Below are 23,702 nucleotides of genomic sequence, written 5' to 3' on the forward strand. Positions count from 1 at the left end.
ATAAAATTGGTCCTAGCACAGAACCTTGTGGAACTCCATAATTAACCTTAGTCTGTGAAGAAGATTCCCCATTTACATGAACAAATTGTAATCTGTTAAATAAATATGATTCAAACCACCGCAGCGCAGTGCCTTTAATACCTATGGCATGCTCTAATCTCAATAATAAATTTTTATGGTCAACAGTATCAAAAGCAGCACTGAGGTCTAACAGAACAAGCACAGAGATGAGTCCACTGTCTGAGGCCATAAGAAGATCATTTGTAACCTTCACTAATGCTGTTTCTGTACTATGATGGATTCTAAAACCTGACTGAAACTCTTCAAATAGACCATTCCTCTGCAGATGATCAGTTAGCTGTTTTACAACTACCCTTTCAAGAATTTTTGAGAGAAAAGGAAGGTTGGAGATTGGCCTATAATTAGCTAAGATAGCTGGGTCAAGTGATGGCTTTTTAAGTAATGGTTTAATTACTGCCACCTTAAAAGCCTGTGGTACATAGCCAACTAATAAAGATAGATTGATCATATTTAAGATCGAAGCATTAATTAATGGTAGGGCTTCCTTGAGCAGCCTGGTAGGAATGGGGTCTAATAGACATGTTGATGGTTTGAAGGAAGTAACTAATGAAAATAACTCAGACAGAACAATCGGAGAGAAAGAGTCTAACCAAATACCGGCATCACTGAAAGCAGCCAAAGATAACGATATGTCTTTGGGATGGTTATGAGTAATTTTTTCTCTAATAGTTAGAATTTTATTAGCAAAGAAAGTCATGAAGTCATTACTAGTTAAAGTTTAAGGAATACCCGGCTCAATAGAGCTCTGACTCTTTGTCAGCCTGGCTACAGTGCTGAAAAGAAACCTGGGGTTGTTCTTATTTTCTTCAATTAGTGATGAGTAGTAAGATGTCCTAGCTTTACGGAGGGCTTTTTTTATAGAGCAACAGACTCTTTTTCCAGGCTAAGTGAAGATCTTCTAAATTAGTGAGACGCCATTTCCCATCCAACTTACGGGTTATCTGCTTTAAGCTGCGAGTTTGTGAGTTATACCACGGAGTCAGGCACTTCTGATTTAAGGCTCTCTTTTTCAGAGGAGCTACAGCATCCAAAGTTGTCTTCAATGAGGATGTAAAACTATTGACGAGATACTCTATCTCACTCACAGAGTTTAGGTAGCTACTCTGCACTGTGTTGGTATATGGCATTAGAGAACATAAAGAAGGAATCATATCCTTAAACCTAGTTACAGCGCTTTCTGAAAGACTTCTAGTGTAATGAAACTTATTCCCCACTGCTGGGTAGTCCATCAGAGTAAATGTAAATGTTATTAAGAAATGATCAGACAGAAGGGAGTTTTCAGGGAATACTGTTAAGTCTTCAATTTCCATACCATAAGTCAGAACAAGATCTAAGACATGATTAAAGTGGTGGGTGGACTCATTTACATTTTGAGCAAAGCCAATTGAGTCTAATAATAGATTAAATGCAGTGTTGAGGCTGTCATTCTCAGCATCTGTGTGGATGTTAAAATCGCCCACTATAATTATCTGAGCTAAGCACTAAGTCAGACAAAAGGTCTGAAAATTCACAGAGAAACTCACAGTAACGACCAGGTGGACGAGAGATAATAAATAAAACTGGTTTTTGGGACTTCCAATTTGGATGGACAAGACTAAGAGTCAAGCTTTCAAATGAATTAAAGCTCTGTCTGGGTTTTGGATTAATTAATAAGCTGGAATGGAATAATGCTGCTAATCCTCCACCTCGGCCCGTGCTACGAGCGTTCTGGCAGTTAGTGTGACTCGGGGGTGCTGACTCATTTAAACTAACATATTCATCCTGCTGTAACCAGGTTTCTGTAAGGCAGAATAAATCAATATGTTGATCAATTATTATATAATTTACTAACAGGGACTTAGAAGAGAACAGGTGACTTAGAAGAGAAAATACATACATAAATAAATAATTGTTTCCTGTGAACACCTAGTGACTCTCACACCTCCACTTCATCCCTGTCTTATTTAATGACAGTTTGTTTCGGTCAAACCATATTTTCAATGTGTTAATTTCTTCAGTGATTTTCTCCAGAACTATCTGCCAAACTAGAAAACTGCTGCATCCTAGTAAGAGCAGAATACTACTGGAATGAATTTGAATAAGGAAAGTTGTGTTTTTTTTTGTTTTTTTTTCCTTCACTAAATGGATGCTGTATTCACTGCAGTTTATTGTCTGGAATAGTCCCAGATTGCATTTCAGAGCTTCTAGCATTGAAACATTTTCGTGCAGGTGGTGTTGGGTGTAATTTTGGGTTTTGGGTCTTGGGCCACATGTAGAATGAATCAGTTTTTAAATTAAGCTTTCAATTCATATAGTGTCATGTACCTTCTTTTTTTTTTTTTAAAGGTTACTTTATACTTTTATACTTTAAGTAGGTTTTGGAGCACATACTTTTTCACTTTTACTTGAGTAAAGAGGTCAAGTTGATACTTCAACTTTTACCAGAGTGTTTTTAAGCTGCAGTATCTATACTTCTACTTAAGTAACAAATGTGTGTACTTTTGACACCACTGGAAATGGCCGACTTATTGTGGTCAATGCCACGTTTTATTTTGTCTTGTTTGTGTTGCTTTTCACAAGCTCAATGATCCACGTACTTTGATTAGAAGCCTGACAGACTGGAGGCATGTGCACCAAAGAATAGAGGAGCATGAGAGAGGCATGGCACATAGACAGTGTGCTGAGGCATATTTTTTAAACTGCTCCAGAGCAAAGATTGGTGACCTCCTTGAGAGAAAACAGCTGACACTACAAACGAAAAGACGTCTCCAGCAGTGTTTCTTTGATATCCACTTTCACTTCAAGATGGCAGTTGTGACACTGTGGCCACCTCTCCCTTATTGAAAGTGTCTGTGTGTACAGAAAGAGCGTATCAATTTTTTAACATGGTTTTTTAAGATGGGGAGGTGATGGTTTAGTGATTAAAGTGGATATGACACCTAAAAAATTAGGTAAAACTAATATAAATATCAAAATATACATACAGTATCGTCAGTTGAAAGTGGTTTTAATCATTATCACTGAGAAATAATGTTTGTACAGTTTCTCAAAAGTGTGTTTCTTGGATCCTGAGGATGTCACAGCAGTGATTAGACCCTACAGATTGGAGCTGTATGTTTCGGACGAACATTCAAATCAGGAGCATTCTGGCAGCAAAAATAACGCTGACGGTGTTTATGGCGGAGCCGAAGCAGAGGCAAGAGACGTGCCAATTCCGATGGATTTTGAAAGGCTGGAGAAAACGGAATAGTAAGGGAGGCTTTGATTTTTGTTGCTGCTGTTTATAACACTATAATTACTGTATAGCATTTTCGATTCGAGCATCTGTTTATTGCCTTTGTTATTTTTACGGAGCTGCAATAGTGTAGCTGCTTCTTGCGGACCACCATCATTACCTTCGGGTTTTTGCCGTTTGAGTGCCTGGCATTGCATTCATCTGTGTTTAGTTATGTTATTTTCATGAAAGAATAGGAAATAAATGGCGAAAATTTCGAAAAAGATTGCCGAAAACAACAGTGAACATGACGCCGCCGTGTTTACTACGTAAGTTCCTTGACCATTTCAAGATTATTGTGAACATATTATTTGGGGTTGACATTTTATGTGTACCTGTGAGCAGTGCAAGAACATGGAGACGGTAGAGGAAAGTGCCTGCTGTCTGGAGCAAATGTGTGTGTGCACGAGCAGAGCGAGCTGCAGCCGGACATTTCGTGTATCACACCACACCGCGGCTTTCTATCAATCTGCCTGGACTTGAAAAGGCTAAAACCTTTCACCCTTGTGTTTGTGCAATATGCTGCGGCACACTGGTCAGGCATATCGACAAACAAGTCCCTGAGAGCTGTGTTTAATCAATGTTTCTGCCGCTAAAAAAGTGTAAACAACGGCCGCCAGGTGCACAAGCCGATACGGTCTACACGTAGTGACGTATTTTAGGCTTGGTGCTCAGCAGGAAGCTGGTCACGGGGCGTGCACATTTTTCAGTGGCGGGATGTTCAAATGTTGTATATAACGGGAGAATCCGTCCATTTTCCCAAAACGCTTAGGTTGACCGAATTATATAACCTTTGTTACATGTAATAAGACTATGTTGTCTTTAAGTGTCATATCCACTTTAAGCGCTGGGCTTCAGACCAAAGGATCATCGGTTCAAAACCCAGCCTGACTGGAAAATTACTAAGGGCCCTTGGGAAAGGTCCTTAATGCCCTAGTTGCTCCCGGGGTGTTGTGAGCGCGTTGCATGGCAGCATCCTGACATCCGTGTGTGAGTGCGTCTGTGTGAATGGGTGAATGTGAGGCATCATTGTAAAGTGCTTTGAGCATCTGATGCAGATTGAAAAGCGCAATATAAATGCAGTGTATTTACCATTTACTCTCTTCCATGTAGGCTGCTGCACTTTAATTTTTGAAATAACATAATGTGCACATAAATACTTTGGTATGTTGTGTACCTTCACATATTGTATAAATAATCATTGTGGGCCCCCATGGCCAAAAATGCCAAGGCCGTTTTTTGGTCCCAGCCCAGCCGTGGTGATGACATTACATTTTGCCAATGATGTGTGATGTTCTGGTGATGACCTGTGACTAGAGGTGTAACGATACACAAAAATCACGGTTCGGTACGTACCTCGATTCTGAGGTCACAGTTCGTTTCATTTTCGGTACAGTATAGGAACAAAATGCAAAACTTAAATTTGCTTGTTGTTTAAACCAACAATTTATTGTAACATTAGACAAACAGTTAAATAAAATAATTGCAAAGTGCTGCCTGGTAATAAGTTCAATAAAATGTTCTCAAATAAACAACAAATGTATGAAATATTATAAAAAATACATTCCTAGTAAACACCTTTTAACAAAACCTTTCCACAAGTAAAACACAGCACGGTTCCAGCATGAAGCCTGTTCAATTTTATTCAACCTTCATATTTTTTTTTGCCAGAAATTTAAAAAAATAAGTTGACCAAAACTGTCACACTCTTTAAGGAATTTTTTTTTTAAGAGAATTAATGTTAAAGAATCCCTTTACTTTTGTAGAATTTATTTTCTTTTCTATCTCTTCCCATTCTCTTTCTAATCATGTTCATTTAATGTTTATTAATATACCTTTTGAAATAAAGTTTTGAAAACAAAAACATTGTGGAAGAGGCATAAAAGTGAGTAAAACCACCTTTAAAATATTCAGAACCACAAATAAACTTGATTCTTGCTTTATTTATTCTGCCATTAAAATTGGCCATCATTTATTAAAATAAAATAACTTCTCAAGGCCAGGGATTCTCAAAGTCTGGGGACTATTTAATCAGAGCGCAGCAAACGAGGTCAGTAGGCTGAGGGAGTCCGAGTCCCTCTTCTCAGTGCTTGCAAGCTGCTGCAGCAGTGGAAGAGGAGGGGGAGACCCTCTGCCGCTCAGTGACAACAAAGACTTTCACTTTCAGTCGCCAAACATCAGAAAAATCTCCGGCAACGCCAGGAAAAGTAGTCAGATTTGTCGCTCGTCGCTTTTGAGAAAATAAGTTGTCAAGAGGGTTTGGAAAGTGGCCAGATTTAGCAAGAAAGTTGCTAAGCTGGCAACAATGAATGTAACGCGAACACGCAATGCGAACTCACCCGTGCACAGCCCTGCAGTGAACCGAATGTCCGGTACCGAAATGGTTCAATACGAATACATGTACCGTTACACCCTTACCTGTGACGCTTGGCAATGACACGTTTTGGAAATGAGATGTCATGTTATGGCGATGACGTGTCATGTTATGGCGATGACGTGTCATGTTATGGCGATGACGTGTCATGTTTTGGCGATGACGTGTCATGTTTTGGCGATGACGTGTCATGTTATGGTGATGAGATGTGACGTTTTGGAGATGACATTTGATGGTTTGGTAATGATGTCATGTTTTGGCGATGACGTGCGATGTTTTGGTGATGACACAATGGTTTTGCTATGAGATGTGATGTTTAGGCGATGGTGTGACGTTTTGGCGATGACGTGTGATGTTTTGGCAATGACGTGTGATGTTTTGGCAATGACATGCGATGTTTTGGCGATGATGTGATGGTTTTGCTATGAGATGTGATGTTTAGGTGATGGCATGGTGTTTTAGCGATGTCGTCATGTTTTGGCGATGACGTGTGATGTTTTGGCTATGACGTTATGGTTTTGGAAGTGAGATGTGATGTTTTGGAAATGAGATGTGATGGTTTGGCGATGACGTGCGATGTTTTGGCGATGACGTTATGGTTTTGGAAGTGAGATGTGATGTTTTGGAAATGAGATGTGATGGTTTGGCGATGACGTGCGATGTTTTGGCGATGACGTTATGGTTTTGGAAGTGAGATGTGATGTTTTGGAAATGAGATGTGATGTTTTGGCAATGAGATGTGATGTTTTGGCAATGACGTACAATATTTTGTCGACATGCAATGTTTTGGTGATGACGTGATGGTTTTGCTATGAGATGTGATGGTTTGGCAATGATGTGTGATGGCTTGGTGTGTCATGTTTTGGTGATGACATCAGGTTTTGGCAATGAAATTTGATGTTTTGGAGACGACATTTGATGGTTTGGTAATGATGTCATGTTTTGCCGATGACGTGCGATGTCTTGGTGATGATGGTTTTGCGATGAGATGTGATGTTTTGGCAATGATGCCCCCCCCAGAAACTTTTGAGAATACAAGTGCCCTGTGGTGCATTCTGGTGCATTCTTTGGTCTAAATTTGGACCTGAAACAGCTGTTAAATTTCTCTTGTGATCTCATGCAGGATGGCACAACATGTGGCTTTTGAATGCATGTTGTGCATCCTGTAGGAGCATGTACAGAATATAACACAACAGTTTACAAATATAGCTAAATCTTCATGAAAACTTTATTTAGACTGTTTGTGATTGGGCTCAAAGACTAGGCAATTAAAAATCATAACTCTCAACTAAAATGTTATAAGTAACTTCATAACTGCTTTCAGACGAGGTAAAGAGATATCATATCATAATATCATACCATAATACTGAAGCCACTCGATTACTACTATTCATGCAATAATGCACAACAATAAAATGTTAAACTTGTTTAAATTATCCATCTCAGTCTGAGCCCAAACACCTCCAAGAATCTGAACCTGAATTAATTTATTTTTTATTTTATACAGAAATGTATTTATTGATTAACATACCTTATAGTAAAAAAGCCACATATTCTTGTGTAAATTCCTGTAAATCCACTCAAAGCCACTGTCTTTTTCCCATGAAAAACGTCTACATTAATAAAAACTCATTTACATTCTTGTGTAAATTCATGCAGCCTAAATCCATTCAAAGCCAGTCTTTTTTCCCCAATGAAAGAGTCTAGATTAATGAAAAAAGTCACATAATCTTGTCTAAAATCCTGTTTGAACAGCACAATGTTTATTTTCCAGAGAGAGAAAAATTCTTACCGTGTTTCCTGAGAGGGCACAGTTTACTTTTCCCATTTCTTTTATCTTTCAGGTGTGTTGATGAAGCCAGCGACAATTCCACAGATTCTTGTCCTTATCATCTCCCGCGGTCTTATAAAACTTGCACGATGTCGTTAAAAAAAGAACACTTTGCGATAGACATTTTAAAAACTCAGTAACAATCATGATTACAGAGTAAAACACTAACACCTCCCCACGATGAATCCGCGGAATTTCGTGGATCCATGGATTTTTCACAGTCCTGCATTTCTTTTAGACGGCAAGAATTTACAAAAAGATGGAAAACCGTCCAAAGACGGCGAACAAGCATCCCTGCAGACTGATCAATTCTGTCAGGTCTGCAGCAACCTCACAGACTTTTATTTTGAAATACAGGCTTTTATTATGGAACTGTGATATGACCAGGCTTGATGTTTTAAAAAATTACTGATTTCGCAAAAAATATTGGTCCGATCACTTTGCTGTTTTCACGACTTGAATCCTCATGAAGAAAATACACAAGAATGCCAAAGGACGAAAGTCAGCTCTTTCTATATTTTAACTGATGCTCTGGATATGCAAACACATAGAGGCCACACTCCTTTAATTATATGAATGTTCTGGAGATGAGATGTGATGCTGACCTTTTGACATCTCCGTGGATCAATGGTGTGTTGCCAAAGTGCAGGAACTGCAGCGCTGCAGACGCTCCTTTAACTACATTGACTCTCTGCCACCAGGAGAGGGTGCCTCTGTCCTACACACACACACACACACACACACACACACACACACACACACACACACACACACACACACACATTGTGCAGAAATGTTCCAGGTCATACAGGCACTTCCAATAAAGGTCAAAACATTCCACAAGAGTTTTATGGCCTGAGTGGGAAATTTTATCTTCATGCACATGAACAAATATGAGATTTTAAAGTCAGCTGCAGTGAATTTGAAAGTTACCAATTTATTAACAATGGGAAAGTGTTAGCACATGCAGCAGCAAAAGATGGAGAAGTGACATATTTCATCATGAGGCTGAAAAAAAGCATCACAGTATAAAAATACATTTTGGCTTCAAGGCCACAATGTAATTTTAGCAACTGTTCCATGTATATTATAATAGCCAAGTGGCCTCTGTGTGTGTGTGTGTGTGTGTGTGTGTGTGTGTGTGTGTGTGTGTGTGTGTGTGTGTGTGTGTGTGTGTGTGTGTGTGTGTGTGTGTGTGTGTGTCTTTGATCATGCAAAAACCGGGAAAAGCTGATATTTGCCATTTGGTTACTTATGTATTTTGGGTGAAGGATGAACGCTGCGAAAACGGAAAGATCAGACAAATATTTTTGGAGAAATGAGCCATTTTATCTCACCAGTAAACAATGGACATTGTGGTTTAGTTTAATGAGTTGTCTCTGAGAAAATCAGGCAGGTGGTCATGTAGGTGTTCGGATGGCCCAACTCAGATTTTGATGACATTTTCACCACTTACCCTTCAAATAGACTGATCCGGCACAGTAAAGTTTGTTGTTGTTGTTTTTTTGTTTTTTTTTTTATGTCAAAACACGCAGAGAATCCATTACATTAAAACATATCGTAAAAATGGGGACTGTCCGCAGAGGAAAAGATGAAAAGGCGAGAAGTGTGTTTTGGTCCCAATACGGATATTCTGGATGATTTTCTCATAGATAGTACGACAATGAACAGCAGCTAAAGCAGCCAGCTTGAGGACGCACTGCCGAATTTGGAGAGCAGCGCGCGCGCCAACTGAGACAACAAAAGTTAAGTGAGCCAACTTTTTATGTACGTGTTACGTGTTGTGTATCTCAGTAAAAAGTGATAACGACAGATATTCGCCCGAGTTATATCTCATTTTGGGCGACTGGGCATGAATGTCGGACCTCTGAAAATGCATACCGCCCTCCAAAAGCATGTTATTGTATTAATATTTTGTCTATTTCAGTAAATAAGGCATCGTTTGATGTGTTTTCCGATATGGGGAGTTCATTTATGCAATTAGTTTTATGATCAGAGGTCAAGGTCATTGACAAAGGTCAAAGCCAAGATTCTGCAATTTTTTTTGCCAATTTTTCATATTCACCAGTTTGTATTACCACCAGAATTGATAAAAGCAAGCTTTTAGTGAATCAATGTGATAGAAGAGATTATTGCCTTTATATTAATATGCAATATGACTGGTGTTTAACAGATTTCCAGTCTTTAAGGTTGGCAAAGTAAGGTTCTTTGAAACTGCGCTCTATTTTATCAAATTTGAATCTCATTATTCCAGTCAATACTTTACCTACTTCAGCAACCAGCAAATCAATTTATATGTTTTCAATTTACCTTAAAAAAAACTGTTTACCTGGCCTTGTTTGGTGTCATTTTTTTCAGCACAACCTCACCTGTGTGACTTTACAGTTTTTCTTTCATTCTGACATTCTGCATTAAAACAGTGATGCAATATTCACCCCAAAACCTAAAATTCGAATCAGAAAAAGTTAGTTTTTTTACTGTGAAAACCATATTTTTAACGAACCACTTTCAGAACTTAGAATGTAAATATAAATTAGAAAATTTATGTAAATATATGAAATATATGAAAATATATGTAAAAATGTAACAAACAGTTTATATACACAATTCACATTAAAATGCAGGAAATGCTTCAGGCGTTTTTTTGTTTTGTTTTGTTTTTTTGTGGCTATTACATGCAATAAGTTGCCACACTATTATCTTTGTGCCACTCAGGAAAAACAGTTCCTGTCCAGTGCACATCAGAAGCTCCAAAAATTTGTACAGATATTCCACCTCAATATCCATGTGTATTTTTTCCCTAATTCCTTGTTTTTGAAGCATTTTTTATTGGTGTTGGTGCAGACTGTCCTGACTGTGTTAGTGGCCAAAAAACAAAAATGAAACAAAACAAAAACACTCATGTGAAAAAGGTGTTTTGGACTTGGGGGGGGGGGGGGGGTTGTTTCTACCTGAACTTGTTTGTTTGCCAGTTCACCATCTTAAACTAACATGAACTGATTTCAATGAATGTTAGTTCAATGAATGAATTAGTTAGTGAAGTAAACCTGCAGCCAAGGAAGAACAGAGTAAATAAATTCTGGTGCTGAACTGAATCAAGGCACAAAACTTTGACTGTGATCACTGATCAAAGATAAGTAAATGACTCACACTAACTAACCAAGTGAAGTAATGATTCTGTTGGCAGTAACTGGGTAAAAGTGACTGTGTAAGTACATAAAAATAGCTTCAGTTACACATAGCACCATTTTTGTTTTACTCAATGAACCAGTGAAGAAGGAAAGTGACTTACTGAGATCCCACATAACGAGGGCAAAACTGCATGCCCAAAGGTTTGCACGTTGAGTTGGTGAACATTTTGAGGGTGACTTACTAAAAATAACTGCACCATCAACAGCAGGTGGCAATGTGACGTAAACAGCAGTATGTCAAAGAGGATTCTGACCAGAGGTGTCAAACTGATTCCAGAAAGGGCCAAGAGGGTGCAGCTTTTCTCTGCAACCACCCACTCCACCAGGTGATTTCACTGATTATCTGGCTCCATCTGCTCCAAATGATGTTCAACAGTTTCATGTTGTGTTTTGTAAATGAGGAAAAGCACCAGTGACCGTCCCGAAAACGGTTTGTGCGTTCAGAGCGGGTGTGCCATCTAGTGTTCAAGAGATGAAACTTCATCCACTGACCCAACAATAAATAAAGTTATTTAATTCTAGGCTTGCATCTTAGCTGCATCTTCTGGCAAATTGTAGCTGTAGTTTTGAGAACAGCAGAACAAATGTTCTCAAAATTACATTATATCTGTTTTGGGGATTTTTGTTGTTGTTTTGTTATATTTATTTATTTATTTTTATCAATTTACCTTTGTTAAGGGCTCATTCAGAAACACATAATTTTTACACTATACAATTATACACTTTTGATTTCGATGTACCCGTGATTATGCGGGCCTAGTCAGGATGGGACCTAGTCAGCCTCGGTGAACCCTATCCTGAACACTGAAATCAAAAGTACACCAAAATCAAAAGTCTATAACTGCTTTATTATATGGTAAACAAGAAAATTGGGAGTTTATAAAACATGCTAAATCTGAAAAATCAATCTCAGGTTTCAGCTCTTTATTATTACTGTCATACTGCACCAGCTGACATCCCATCGATCGACTGTTAAGTCCATGACGAAGAGTCATCAGGCTTGTTTTTTTTTTATATAAGTTCGCCATTCGCCTGTCTAGTTTCCGCGGTAAACTCAACCGAGTACTCCGTCAAGCATCCGTCTGTCATAAATTTCAAAGTTGGGTGCATGTCCCTTTTCAGTGATGTACTTGCAAAACAGGTTGGCTGCTGACTGTGTATCTTCTACGGGTGTTCTTCGGCATCTTTTTTCATGTAAAATTTGTTTCAAGTCAGCGTTGCTAACAGACGCAAACCTGTCTTCTGTCATCTTGTCAACAAACTGACAGCCAAAGTAGACGTATCGCGTTATCTGATTGGTTGTTACCGATAGAAGGCATCCCTCAATTAGCTAGCGCTACGCTGCATGCGAGGTGTACTCGTTTCGCAAGCGCCGTCTACTCGGCTCCACCAGCGGTCAACTCGGCATGTGGTTCAGCTCAGAACGTGGCAAATGGGCCAATCAGAAGTTGGCAAAATTTCATACCATATAATAATTGAGTTTATATCGCATTATATACTGTTACCGTGAAGGGATTCAATTTATACCGCAATATGAATTTCAGGTCATATCGCCCCGCCCTAATCTGCAGGTGCTTTTCTCAAAAATTAAACATTGTAATAAAGGTGTGTGATGTGACTGTGTTTGCGTGTTTTACTTGCTGCAGCTGGTCTTCCAGTGATCTGTTCTCCATGTAGCTGTAGATCAAACAGAACGATCCTCCTCCTTCAGTGAAACCAACAAGTCCACAATGTTTGGATGTCTGAACCTGAAATTTCAGAAAGTCTCATTACATCACCAGCACAGCTCATGGTTCTGTTCTCAGTCTTTATGGTGAGAGATGACATCTTACCTGGAAAGTTTCTCCACCTCGGTCTTAAAGCTCTCCTTCAGCAAACTCCAGTCCAGTGGAGAGTCCTGTCACCAGCACAAAATATTCATCATCAGTCACATGATTAAGGCAGCCAACAGCAAACCTGACATGCCGGATCTGGATCTTGGGCCAAGCTTTGCCTCAACACGGTGACGCTGTGACTAACAATTCATGCACTGCATCATAAATTTAAAAAAACTGACACTGTTAGATGTGATAGTGATCCAAGGGGAGGTGATGGTCTAGTGGTTAAGCGTTTGGCTTGAGACCAGAGGATCCTCGGTTCAAATCCCAGCCTGACCAGAAAAAATCACTAAGGGCCCTTGGGCAAGGTCCTTAATCCCCTAGTTGCTCCCGGTGAGTACTGAGTACCTTGTATGGCAGCACCCTCACATCGGGGTGAATGTGAGGCATCATTGTAAAGTGCTTTGAGCATCTGATGCAGATGGAAAAGCGCTATATAAATGCAGTACATTTACCATTTATTTGATCCATAATTATTCCAGAGTTCAGATGTTAAATATAAAGGCCAACTCAGATCTGACATCAAACCACACGTTTAATATTTCAGCAGCACACCGCCATCGCTGAAATGTAAATATATTAGTGGTACACATGACTGGATTATCGCCATCATCTGGACATTTGAAGTCCTGCCTGCTGTACTGGCATGAAACAAATAGTTCCACTCATTCATTCATCTTCAACCGTTTTATCAGTGATCAGGTCGCGGGGACAACAGCTCCAGCAGGAAACCTCAGACTTCTCTTTCCCGGGCCACATTGACCACCTCTGACTGGGGGATCCCGAGGCGTTCCCAGGCCAGTGTGGAGATATAATCTCTCCACTTAGTCCTGGGTCTTCCCCGGGTTCTCCTCCCAGATGGACGTGCCTGGAACACCTCCCTAGGGAGGCACCGAGGAGGCATCCTTACCAGATCCCCGAACCACCTCAGCTGGCTCCTTTCAATGTGAAGGAGCAGTGGCTCTACTCCAAGCTGCCCACGGATGACCGAGCTTCTCACCCTGTCTCTAAGGGAGACATAAGCCACCCTCCTAAGGAAGCCCATTTCGACCGCTTGTACCCGCGATCTACTTCTTTCGGTCATGACCCAACCCTCATGACCAGAGGTGAAGAGTAGGAACGAAGACTGACCAGTAGATCGAGAGCTTCGACTTTCGGCTCAACTCCATTTTCGTCACAACAGTAGGGGAGAATGCGAATGCAACACTGCCCCAGCTGCACCAATTCTCCAGCCAATCTCAGGATCCATTGTCCCCTCATTCTTGGAACAAGACCCTGAGGTACTTGAAGTCCTTCACTTGGAGCAAGACCTCATTCCTTACCCAGAGTAGGCAATCCATCGGTTTCCTGCTGAGAACCATGGCCTCAGATTTGGAGGTGCTGATCCTCATCCCAGCCGCTTCACACTCAGCTGCAAATTTACACAGTGAGTGTTGGAGGTCACAGGCCGATGTTGCCAACAGGATCACATCATCTGAAAAAGCAGCAATAAGACCCTCAGCCCCCCGACAACTCCATCTCGCAATCCTGAATCCATGAATATCACAAACAGGATTGGTAACAAGGCGTAGCCCTGGCGGAGGCCAACCTTCACCAGAAAGAGTCTGACTTACTGCCGAGCAACCCGAACACAGCTCTCGCTTTGTGAGTACAGAGATTGGATGGGCCTGAGAAGGGACTCCCTCACTCCATACCGCAGCACCTCCCACAGTACCTCCTGGGGTACCTGATCATACGCCAACTCCAACTCCACAAAAGTCATGCAGACTGGATGGGCATACTCCCAGTCACCCTCCAGGATTCTTGTGAGAGTGAAGAGCTGGTCAGTTGTTCCACGACCAGGACGGGACCTGCATTGTTCCTCTCGATCTGAAGTTCGACTATTGGCAGAACCTTCCTTTCAAGGGGTAGACTTTACCAGGAAGACTGAGTAGTGTGATGCCCCTGTAATTGGCACACACTCTCTGGTCCTCTTTTTTAATATGGGGACCACCAGCCCAGTTTGCCACTCCTTAGGCACTGTCCCAGACCTCAATGCAATGTTGAAGAGGCGTCTCATCCAAGACAGTCCCTCCACACCCACAGCCTTCAGCATTTCTGGGTGGATCTCATATCTCAGTGACTTCCACCAGCGAAATTGATGGTAATCCCCCATCAGCTTCCAGCTCTGCCTCTATTACAGAGGGTGCACCAGTCTGATACAGGAGTTCCTCAAAGTGCTTGTTCCAGTGACGGATTACCTCCTCAGTTGAGGTCAACAGAGTCCCATCCTACCTGCAAACAGTTTGGATGGTCCCGCATTTTCCTCTCCAGAGGTGCCACTGGGTCCTCCAGAAGCACCTTGTTGTCAACCAAAAGTCCTTCTTCATGGTTGCACTCCCCTCACACCCACTGCTTTGTCTCCCCCACAACAGAGGCTGCCGCCCTTCAGGCCTGTCGAAGCCTTGCAATTACCTCAAGAGTCCTCTGAGATAACATATCCCAGAAACACTCCTTCAGTCAGACAACGTCCCTGACCACCGGTGTCCACCCCTGACAACTGGTGTCCACCACAGTGTTACCGCCCCTTGAGGCACCTAAGACCTTCAGTCCACAGCTCCATGCTACAGCAATGGAAGCTTTGAACATTGCCCATTCTGTTTTAATGTCCCCAGCCTCCACAGGGATGCCAGAAAAGTTCCAATGGAGGTGTGAGTTGAAGAACTCTCAGGCAGTGAACTCCTCCAGATAATTCCCAGTTCACCAACACTGCCCGTTTGGGCTTACCAGGTCGGTCGAAAGTCCTCCCCCATCCTCTGATCCAACTCACCACCAGATGGTGATTAGTTGACAGCTCTGTCCCTGTCTTTACCTGAGTGTCCAGAACAGTGATGCCGGTCAGATTAGAGTAACGCGTTACTAAGTAACGCGTTATTCTAATCTGACCACTTTTTTTAGTAACGAGTAATCTAACGCGTTAATCTTTCCAAATCAGTAATCAGATTAAAGTTACTTCTCCATGTCACTGTGCGTTACTATTATTTTTCATTGTGGGTCAATAGCAGCATTAAACTTGGTCTGTGGGCAGGAGGTCGGGGTTCGACTGAACTGTCCACTTTCAGTGAGCTGTGAGCTTTTCATCCGCGTTTTTTTTGCAGCTGCTCGACTCGTCCTCACCTCTTAAAGCGCGGTGATCAGCACACCTGCACTGAGCTTTACAAAGACATTTTTATACTTTTTTCCCTCCTTTATTTAGAATTCTGAGCTGAGCAGCTCTGTATCGTCTCGTTAAAAACAGCTGATCCTCCGCGACGCGTCAACAACTAACACTGTTTTCCACTCAAATGCACCTAAACTCTCTTTCTGAGGACCACATGATGTGAAAACGCAATAAAACTTTCTTACCTGTAAATCTGGTCCTGTTTTCTGCATAAATAAATGTTATCCATTCTTTGTGCTCAAACGCCAAAGCAGGGGCGAATCCAGATGGAATGGGGGCGTGGGGCAAGGATGTGCCCCCCTCCCCCACAACACCCCTAGATTAAAGGTCCAGTTTTGAAGCCGTTTTTTACTACAACTACTAATACTGCTTAAAATAATAATAATTTCGACAAGTAAAATGTTTAGAGAATTTAAATGTTAGAAAAATGTAGAATTTAATAGTTACATTTATAAACAATGTAGGTTTGAAATTGCAAGTTTTACTGTTACAGTGCTGTCAACAGTTAAATATGAGGTCAAGACAGAGGTCTTTATTTTACTTTTTATAAAACAAGTATTTGTTTTCATTGAAGTCAAGAAAGGGTGACTATAAAGTGAGTTTGGCAAAACAGGTATTGTCATGTTGACGTGGGTTGTTGTCGGCAGCTGGGGAAAGTAACTAAAAAAGTAACTAGTAATCTAACTTAGTTACTTTTACAATTGAGTAATCAGTAAAGTAACTAAGTTACTTTTTCAAGGAGTAATCAGTAATCAGTAATTGGATTACTTTTTCAAAGTAACTGTGGCAACACTGGTCCAGAACATGTGGCCTCAGATCAGATGATACAATTACAAAATTGATCATCGACCTTCGGCCTAGAGTGCTCTGGTTCCATGTGCACTTATGAGCATCCTTATGTTGGTTATTGGACTTCTGTGTTAGTCACTGACACCATGTTCAAACAACTGCTCTGGTTTAGATCAGGGAGGCCGTTCCACCCAATCATGCCTCTCCAGGTGTCTCTGTCATTGCTCATGTGTGTGTTGAAGCCCCCAGCAACAATGGATTCCCCCACTGGAGCCCCATACAGGACCCCAGCCAGGGACTCCAAGAAGGCCGAATACTCCGAACTGTTGTTCGATGCATACGAGCAAACAACAGTCAGAGTTCCCTACCCCCGAAACCCCAAGGCACAGAGAGGCAACCCTCTCATCTACCAGGGTAAACTGCAATGCAGCGGCGCTCAGCCGGGGGCTCGTGAGTATCCCCACACCCGCCCGGCGCCTCACACCCTGGGCAACTCCAGAGAAGAGTAAGGTTCAACCCCTATCAAGGAGAGTGGTTCCGGAGCTGGCATGCATGGAGGCGAGGCCCACCAGATGTAACTGGTCGTGCTCCACCTCACGTACCAGCTCCAGCTCCTTCCACCACAGTGAGGTGACGTTCCACACCCCCTGCCGCCCAGGTTTGGTCGGTTGGGGCCCTCGACTTTCACTGATACCCATGAGACAGCACACCCAACCCCAGCGGTTCCCCCTGTGGTTGATGGGCCCACAGGGTGAAAATAGAAAGTCCACGTTGCCTCTTCAGGCTGAGCCCGGCCAGGCTCCGTGGTAAGCCCAGCCACCAGGGACACGGTGACAGTCCCTCCATCCAGGCCTGGCTCCAGACAGTGGCCGGGGCTTCCTCCGGGCCAGGTGACGTTCTCTCTGCATTGCTTGCCACCTAAGTCTTTGTGAACCATTCTCAGTCTCGTCCCTCACCTGAGACCAATTTGCCATGGGGAGACTCTACCAGGTAGCACAAAGGGTCAAAACAACACAGCTCTCAGGTTCATAGGGACATACAAACCTCTCCACCATGACAAAGTGATGGTTCCCGGAAAGAAACCATTACCTCTCCATGGGGCTAATAACATGGGCCGATTAAAAATGGGCCCATGTTATTAGAGTTTATTTGAATAAAAACACCAGCTGCTGGATCATGTGATGAGCTTGTTAAAGCTTCTTAAACCTTCTTACAGCTTGTTAAAGTTCATAAGTGATTGTGATGTCTAAATGAAGATGAACAGGCATTACAAATCATTGAGTTAGATTTCTCAGAGCGTTTATCTACATTTATTGATATGTGAAATAACTGCGGATTGGGGATATTGATTATGCTTCAGGTTTGGTCTGAGAGATTTCTGTGGCTGCTGTATTTACATTTTCTGTTGCTGTGAAAAACAAACTAACAAATGTAAACCGAAGGTGATTTCAGGCTGAATAGCACCCATTTGTCTTTTCAAGGAATATGATCTTCAATAAATGTTAAACCATTTTATCCACATACAAACAAATAAAATTAATCAACAGAACACAACATTGTGAAAATGTCCAACTGGGTCAGGCTGTGTGCTGACTGGCCAACCTGTTTGAGTCTCTTAACGGCGCAGGTCGTGTTCCTTAGGGTGGCTCTATAGACGATCCCAAACCCGCCCTCGCCAACCTGTAGGGACGGCGAGAAAACCCTCCGTCCCTGCATAAACCCTTCACAGGGCCAGAACATTGCCCCGGTGCATGTCACGTTAGGGCCTGGAGGAGAGACGTCATTAGCATGAAGTAACTGACACAGAGACTTAACAAACTGACCAAGAAGGGTGAATCTGTGGAAAGAAAGGAAATGGACAACTTGGGAATTGTGAGAGAGCAGAGAATGCTGCCTGGACTTCAGTCAGTTATCAAAAATGATAACTACCCACTTTACAGTGTTATAATTGGTCAGAGAAGTATTTGAGTAGAAGGCTAGCTAGCATTAAGTGTTCCACTGAACGTTACAGGAAAAACTATCTCCCACCAGCCATTAAACTCTACAAAGTTCTCCTCCTACCATTCACCCACATCAAAATTGCCCCCCCCCCCGCCCCAACTTACTGTATCTCCTCAGTACACAATATTCACCCACATAAAGCTGCTCACTTGCTACATTACTAAGAACTCTTCCATTTTCAGAATGTGCAATAAATCAGTTTTTGTATGTGCAATATAATCAACACTATTATGTGCAATAATTAAGGCTCCGCACTCAAGACTTTTGTAATGTCGTCTTATCTGGACCCCTGTCCTCAATTTATTTTCTTCAAATATTACCATTTTTCTGATATATATGTTCAATATGTTGTCTCAATCTGTCCAGTACTAACATAAGAATCTGTCTGAGATTAACTGTCTTTTGATTGTCATTACCATCATCATCCATGTTTTCAAAGTGACCATCACAGACAAAACCACTTCTTTCACAGGTTTAATTTTGGTTTCCAACACATTTTTATTTTCCATAGGGCAACCAGGTAGTCTTTTATTTATTGCCTCTTTTTTTTTTTACTTCACTAAACACACACACACACACACACACACACACACACACACACACACACACACACACACACACACACACACATAGTCCAATTAAGGGTAGCATGGGGTTGGAGCCTATCCCAGCAGTCAAAGAGCATGAGGCAGGGTTCACCCTGGACAGGACGCCAATCTGTCTCAGGGTCACACACAGACAAACAAACACAGTCACACCTACGGACAGTTTAATGTTTCCAGTCCACCAAACCTGCATATCTTTGGATGTGGAAGGAAGCCACAGCACCCGGAGGGAACCCACACAAACATGGGGAGAACACACAAACTCCACACAGAAAGGCCACAGGTGGGAATTGAACTGACCTTCTCGCTGCGAGAATGTTTAATGTTTTTAATAGCTTGATAAAACAGTTCCTTGTTGTAAAAGTATGTCTGTATGTTGATGTCTGCTGTATGTAAAAGTATGTTGATTTAATATCTTGTTAATGGATCACATGACCTCCGCTGTGTGTGCGCACTGAGGCAAGACCTGAGAGGCTATTTTTGGAGCGGCTCTCCTCTTGCGCACACAATTCCACCTGCTCTGTGCGCTGGACTCTATATAAAATAATTATTTTGTAGCGGATTAATCAATTTCTGTCAAACCTTGGATGCTGAAAACACCTCTAATCACTTCTGGAATTAATGGATCACCTATTCTCCGCTGTGTGTGCGCACTGAGGCAGTGACTCATCATCACGCTTCAAACGAGCATTTAGGCAGAACGCCAACTCACAAAAGAGTGATATTTCAGTCAATACTGGACGAACACAAAGTTAAAATTTGGGTGACTGCGTGAAAGTGGATGTGTGTTTAAAGCCATGGAAGATAGTTACTCCAGTGAAGCAACTAAGAGCAGGAGCCGTGCGGCAACACAGGTGGAGAGCGCGCAAAAGACCGATTTTGAAATGATCCACAGCAAGCCAGCAAGCCATGGATGGAAAGGAAGCCACTTAGAAAGAGCACAGAGGCGGCTGTCCATGAAAGGACAACAGCAGAGAGTGCGCAAAAGAGCGATTTTGAAGACATAACACAAAGTTAAAAGTTGTATCATGGTGACTTGTAAGCTGCGGAAGAAACAAAGATATATATATATATATATATATATATATAAATGATCCACAGGTGTATATAATAAAACGGCCACCTCATTCTATATGCAGAACGGCACGGCGCGCAAAAGAGCGCTTTTGCAGAAATAAACGGACGAACACAAAGTTAAAAGTGGATTCACACTGTAAAAATGATTGTGTTTAAAGCCAGGGAAAAAATAAAGCCAGCAAGCCACGGATGGAAAGGAAGCCACTTAGAAAGAGCACAGAGGTGGCTGTCCATGAAAGGACAACAGCAGCGCGCGCGCAAAAGAGCGATTTTGCAGAAATAAACAGACAAACAAAGTTTTGTGTGTTTAAAGCCGCAGAAGAAAAGCCAGAGAGCTGCGGAGCCAGCAAGGAGCACAGAGGCGGCTCTCCGGGAACCTGTGGTTCGGGTCTAGCTGGTCTGGTGCATTACAGGTGGACAGCAGCCTGGCGCACAGCGCACAACTGCGGAACTGTGCTGGACTGTCTATTTTTGGACTGCGTTAAAAAAAAAAAAAAAAAAAAAGAAGGGACATCTTAAATGCTTACTGTGAATCTGTGAATTGAAAACCCACCACTTGAAGGGACTAGGTGGGAGGGCTGGAGGTCTGGACCAAACTCATGCCTAAACATGCGCCAACATGGCGTTATCATGGCACTACGTGGCTTAGTGTGGCTGATGCGAGCCATTTGAGGCTGTAATGACAGGTCAGTCGTGGCTCACTAGAGGCTGCTACGCGGCACATGCGGGGTACAGAGAGGCACATAGTGGCACCTTCATAGTGGATACGTGATAGATGAAAACGTGGGTCATTCTTCAAATAATCACCCCACACCCATGCGTGGCTCCTTCTTCAGGCTTCATTATTCGGTGGGACCAAGGCTTAACACCTCTGGAGTGATTTACAGACATTAAACGGACGTCAGTGTCACGCATCGCATCAAGGTAACGTCCGGCCTTTTCAAAAGCTCACAGACACACGCATTCCTGCAGACAGCGTTACAAAGACAATATTTGTTATGGAATCCCCTCCATCCCCAGATAAATATGTTCTCTTCATTAAAATGAGCTGTAATTTTACAAGACATTTCTAAAATAAACTGACATTATAATGCTGGGATTTCAGGAGAAACTAATTTGGTCAGTTCAGTGACAAGTGGGTGACCTGATTGCTTTAAACATTTTTTTTTAACCTCGATGAAATGACATTATTTCTTTTAGGCTTTTGCCAGCTAATTATTTTTTAATCTGGTTCTGTCTTACCAGATTTCTATGTGAATAAATAAATTAATTTATTTAATTAGAAAATGTCTGTTTTCAGGGACCAGCCAGGACACACATGATGAAGTTTATAACTTGGTAACTGATCTGTTTATTAAAATAAAATAGAAAAACAGTACATTTTGGATTTTGTCAGAATAAGAAATTATTTCTTCCTTGGGGTCAACTTTGTGTGCCTACAGTGTTGCCCTGGTTACTGCGTTAGTGGTTCTGTCTGATGGTCGGCCGTTTGCTTACCTGTGGCACCTCAGGCACTGAGCCTACAACAGATATCAGACTGTCAGGGGGCGGAGCAGGTTTGGGGAGTGACTGCGCTCCTTCGCCTTCTGCAAACAGAAAAGCGTAACAGAAGCTGTGATTAATGTGACTCTTTCTCTCCGATTGTTCTGAGTTATTTTCATTAGTTACTTCATCCAACCATCAACATGTCTATTAGACCCCATTCCTACCAGGCTGCTCAAGGAAGCCCTACCATTATTTAATGCTTCGATCTTAAATATGATCAATCTATCTTTATTAGTTGGCTATGTACCACAGGCTTTTAAGGTGGCAGTAATTAAACCATTACTTAAAAAGCCATCACTTGACCCAGCTATCTTAGCTAATTATAGGCCAATCTCCAACCTTCCTTTTCTCTCAAAAATTCTTGAAAGGGTAGTTGTAAAACAGCTACTGATCATCTGCAGAGGAATGGTCTATTTGAAGAGTTTCAGTCAGGTTTTAGAATTCATCATAGTACAGAAACAGCATTAGTGAAGGTTACAAATGATCTTCTTATGGCCTCAGACAGTGGACTCATCTCTGTGCTTGTTCTGTTAGACCTCAGTGCTGCTTTTGATACTGTTGACCATAAACATTTTATTACAGAGATTAGAGCATGCCATAGGTATTAAAGGCACTGCGCTGCGGTGGTTTGACTCATATTTATCTAATAGATTACAATTTGTTCATGTAAATGGGGAATCTTCTTCACAGACTAAGGTTAATTATGGAGCTCCACAGGTTCTGTGGTAGGACCAATTGTTATTCACTTTATACATGCTTCCCTTATGGCAGTATTATTAGACGGCATTGCTTAAATTTTCATTGTTACGCAGATGATACTCAGCTTATCTATCCATGAAGCCAGAGGACACACACCAATTAGCTAAACTGCAGGATTGTCTTACAGACATAAAGACATGGATGACCTCTAATTTCCTGCTTTTAAACTCAGATAAAACTGAAGTTATTGTATTTGGCCCCACAAATCTTAGAAACATAGTGTCTAACCAGATCCTTACTCTGGATGGCATTACCCTGACCTCTAGTAATACTGTGAGAAATCATATTAAACAAATATGTAGGACTGCTTTTTGCATTTACGCAATATCTCTAAAATGAGAAAGGTCTTGTCTCAGAGTGATCCTGAAAAACTAATTCATGCATTTATTTCCTCTAGGCTGGACTACTGTAATTCATTATTATCAGGTTGTCCTAAAAGTTCCCTGAAAAGCCTTCAGTTAATTCAAAATGCTGCAGCTAGAGTACTAACGGGGACTAGAAGGAGAGAGCATATCTCACCCATATTGGCCTCTCTTCATTGGCTTCCTGTTAATTCTAGAATAGAATTTAAAATTCTTCTTCTTACTTATAAGGTTTTGAATAATCAGGTCCCATCTTATCTTAGGGACCTCATAGTACCATATCACCCCAATAGAGCGCTTCGCTCTCAGACTGCAGGCTTACTTGTAGTTCCTAGGGTTTGTAAGAGTAGAATGGGAGGCAGAGCCTTCAGCTTTCAGGCTCCTCTCCTGTGGAACCAGCTCCCAATTCAGATCAGGGAGACAGACACCCTCTCTACTTTTAAGATTAGGCTTAAAACTTTCCTTTTTGCTAAAGCTTATAGTTAGGGCTGGATCAGGTGACCCTGAACCATCCCTTAGTTATGCTGCTGGGGGGTTCCCATGATGCACTGAGTGTTTCTTTCTCTTTTTGCTCTGTATGCACCACTCTGCATTTAATCATTAGTGATTGATCTCTGCTCCCCTCCACAGCATGTCTTTTTCCTGGTTCTCTCCCTCAGCCCCAACCAGTCCCAGCAGAAGACTGCCCCTCCCTGAGCCTGGTTCTGCTGGAGGTTTCTTCCTGTTAAAAGGGAGTTTTTCCTTCCCACTGTTGCCAA

General features: G+C 41.8%; 1 protein-coding gene across 1 annotated transcript in view; it reads right to left on the reverse strand.

The window, feature by feature from the left end:
* Positions 1-23,702, reverse strand: part of irak1 (interleukin-1 receptor-associated kinase 1) — a 51,949-nt gene that overhangs the window by 20,544 nt on the left and 7,703 nt on the right. The window contains 6 exon segments of the mRNA XM_034171835.1: positions 8,145-8,257; positions 12,368-12,453; positions 12,456-12,478; positions 12,563-12,627; positions 18,198-18,361; positions 21,776-21,864. Of these exon segments, the coding sequence (XP_034027726.1) occupies positions 8,145-8,257; positions 12,368-12,453; positions 12,456-12,478; positions 12,563-12,627; positions 18,198-18,335 (425 nt within the window). The 5' untranslated portion in view covers positions 18,336-18,361; positions 21,776-21,864.

The sequence above is a fragment of the Thalassophryne amazonica genome, chromosome 6 (genome assembly GCF_902500255.1).
Source record: "Thalassophryne amazonica chromosome 6, fThaAma1.1, whole genome shotgun sequence".
Taxonomy (NCBI): domain Eukaryota; kingdom Metazoa; phylum Chordata; class Actinopteri; order Batrachoidiformes; family Batrachoididae; genus Thalassophryne; species Thalassophryne amazonica.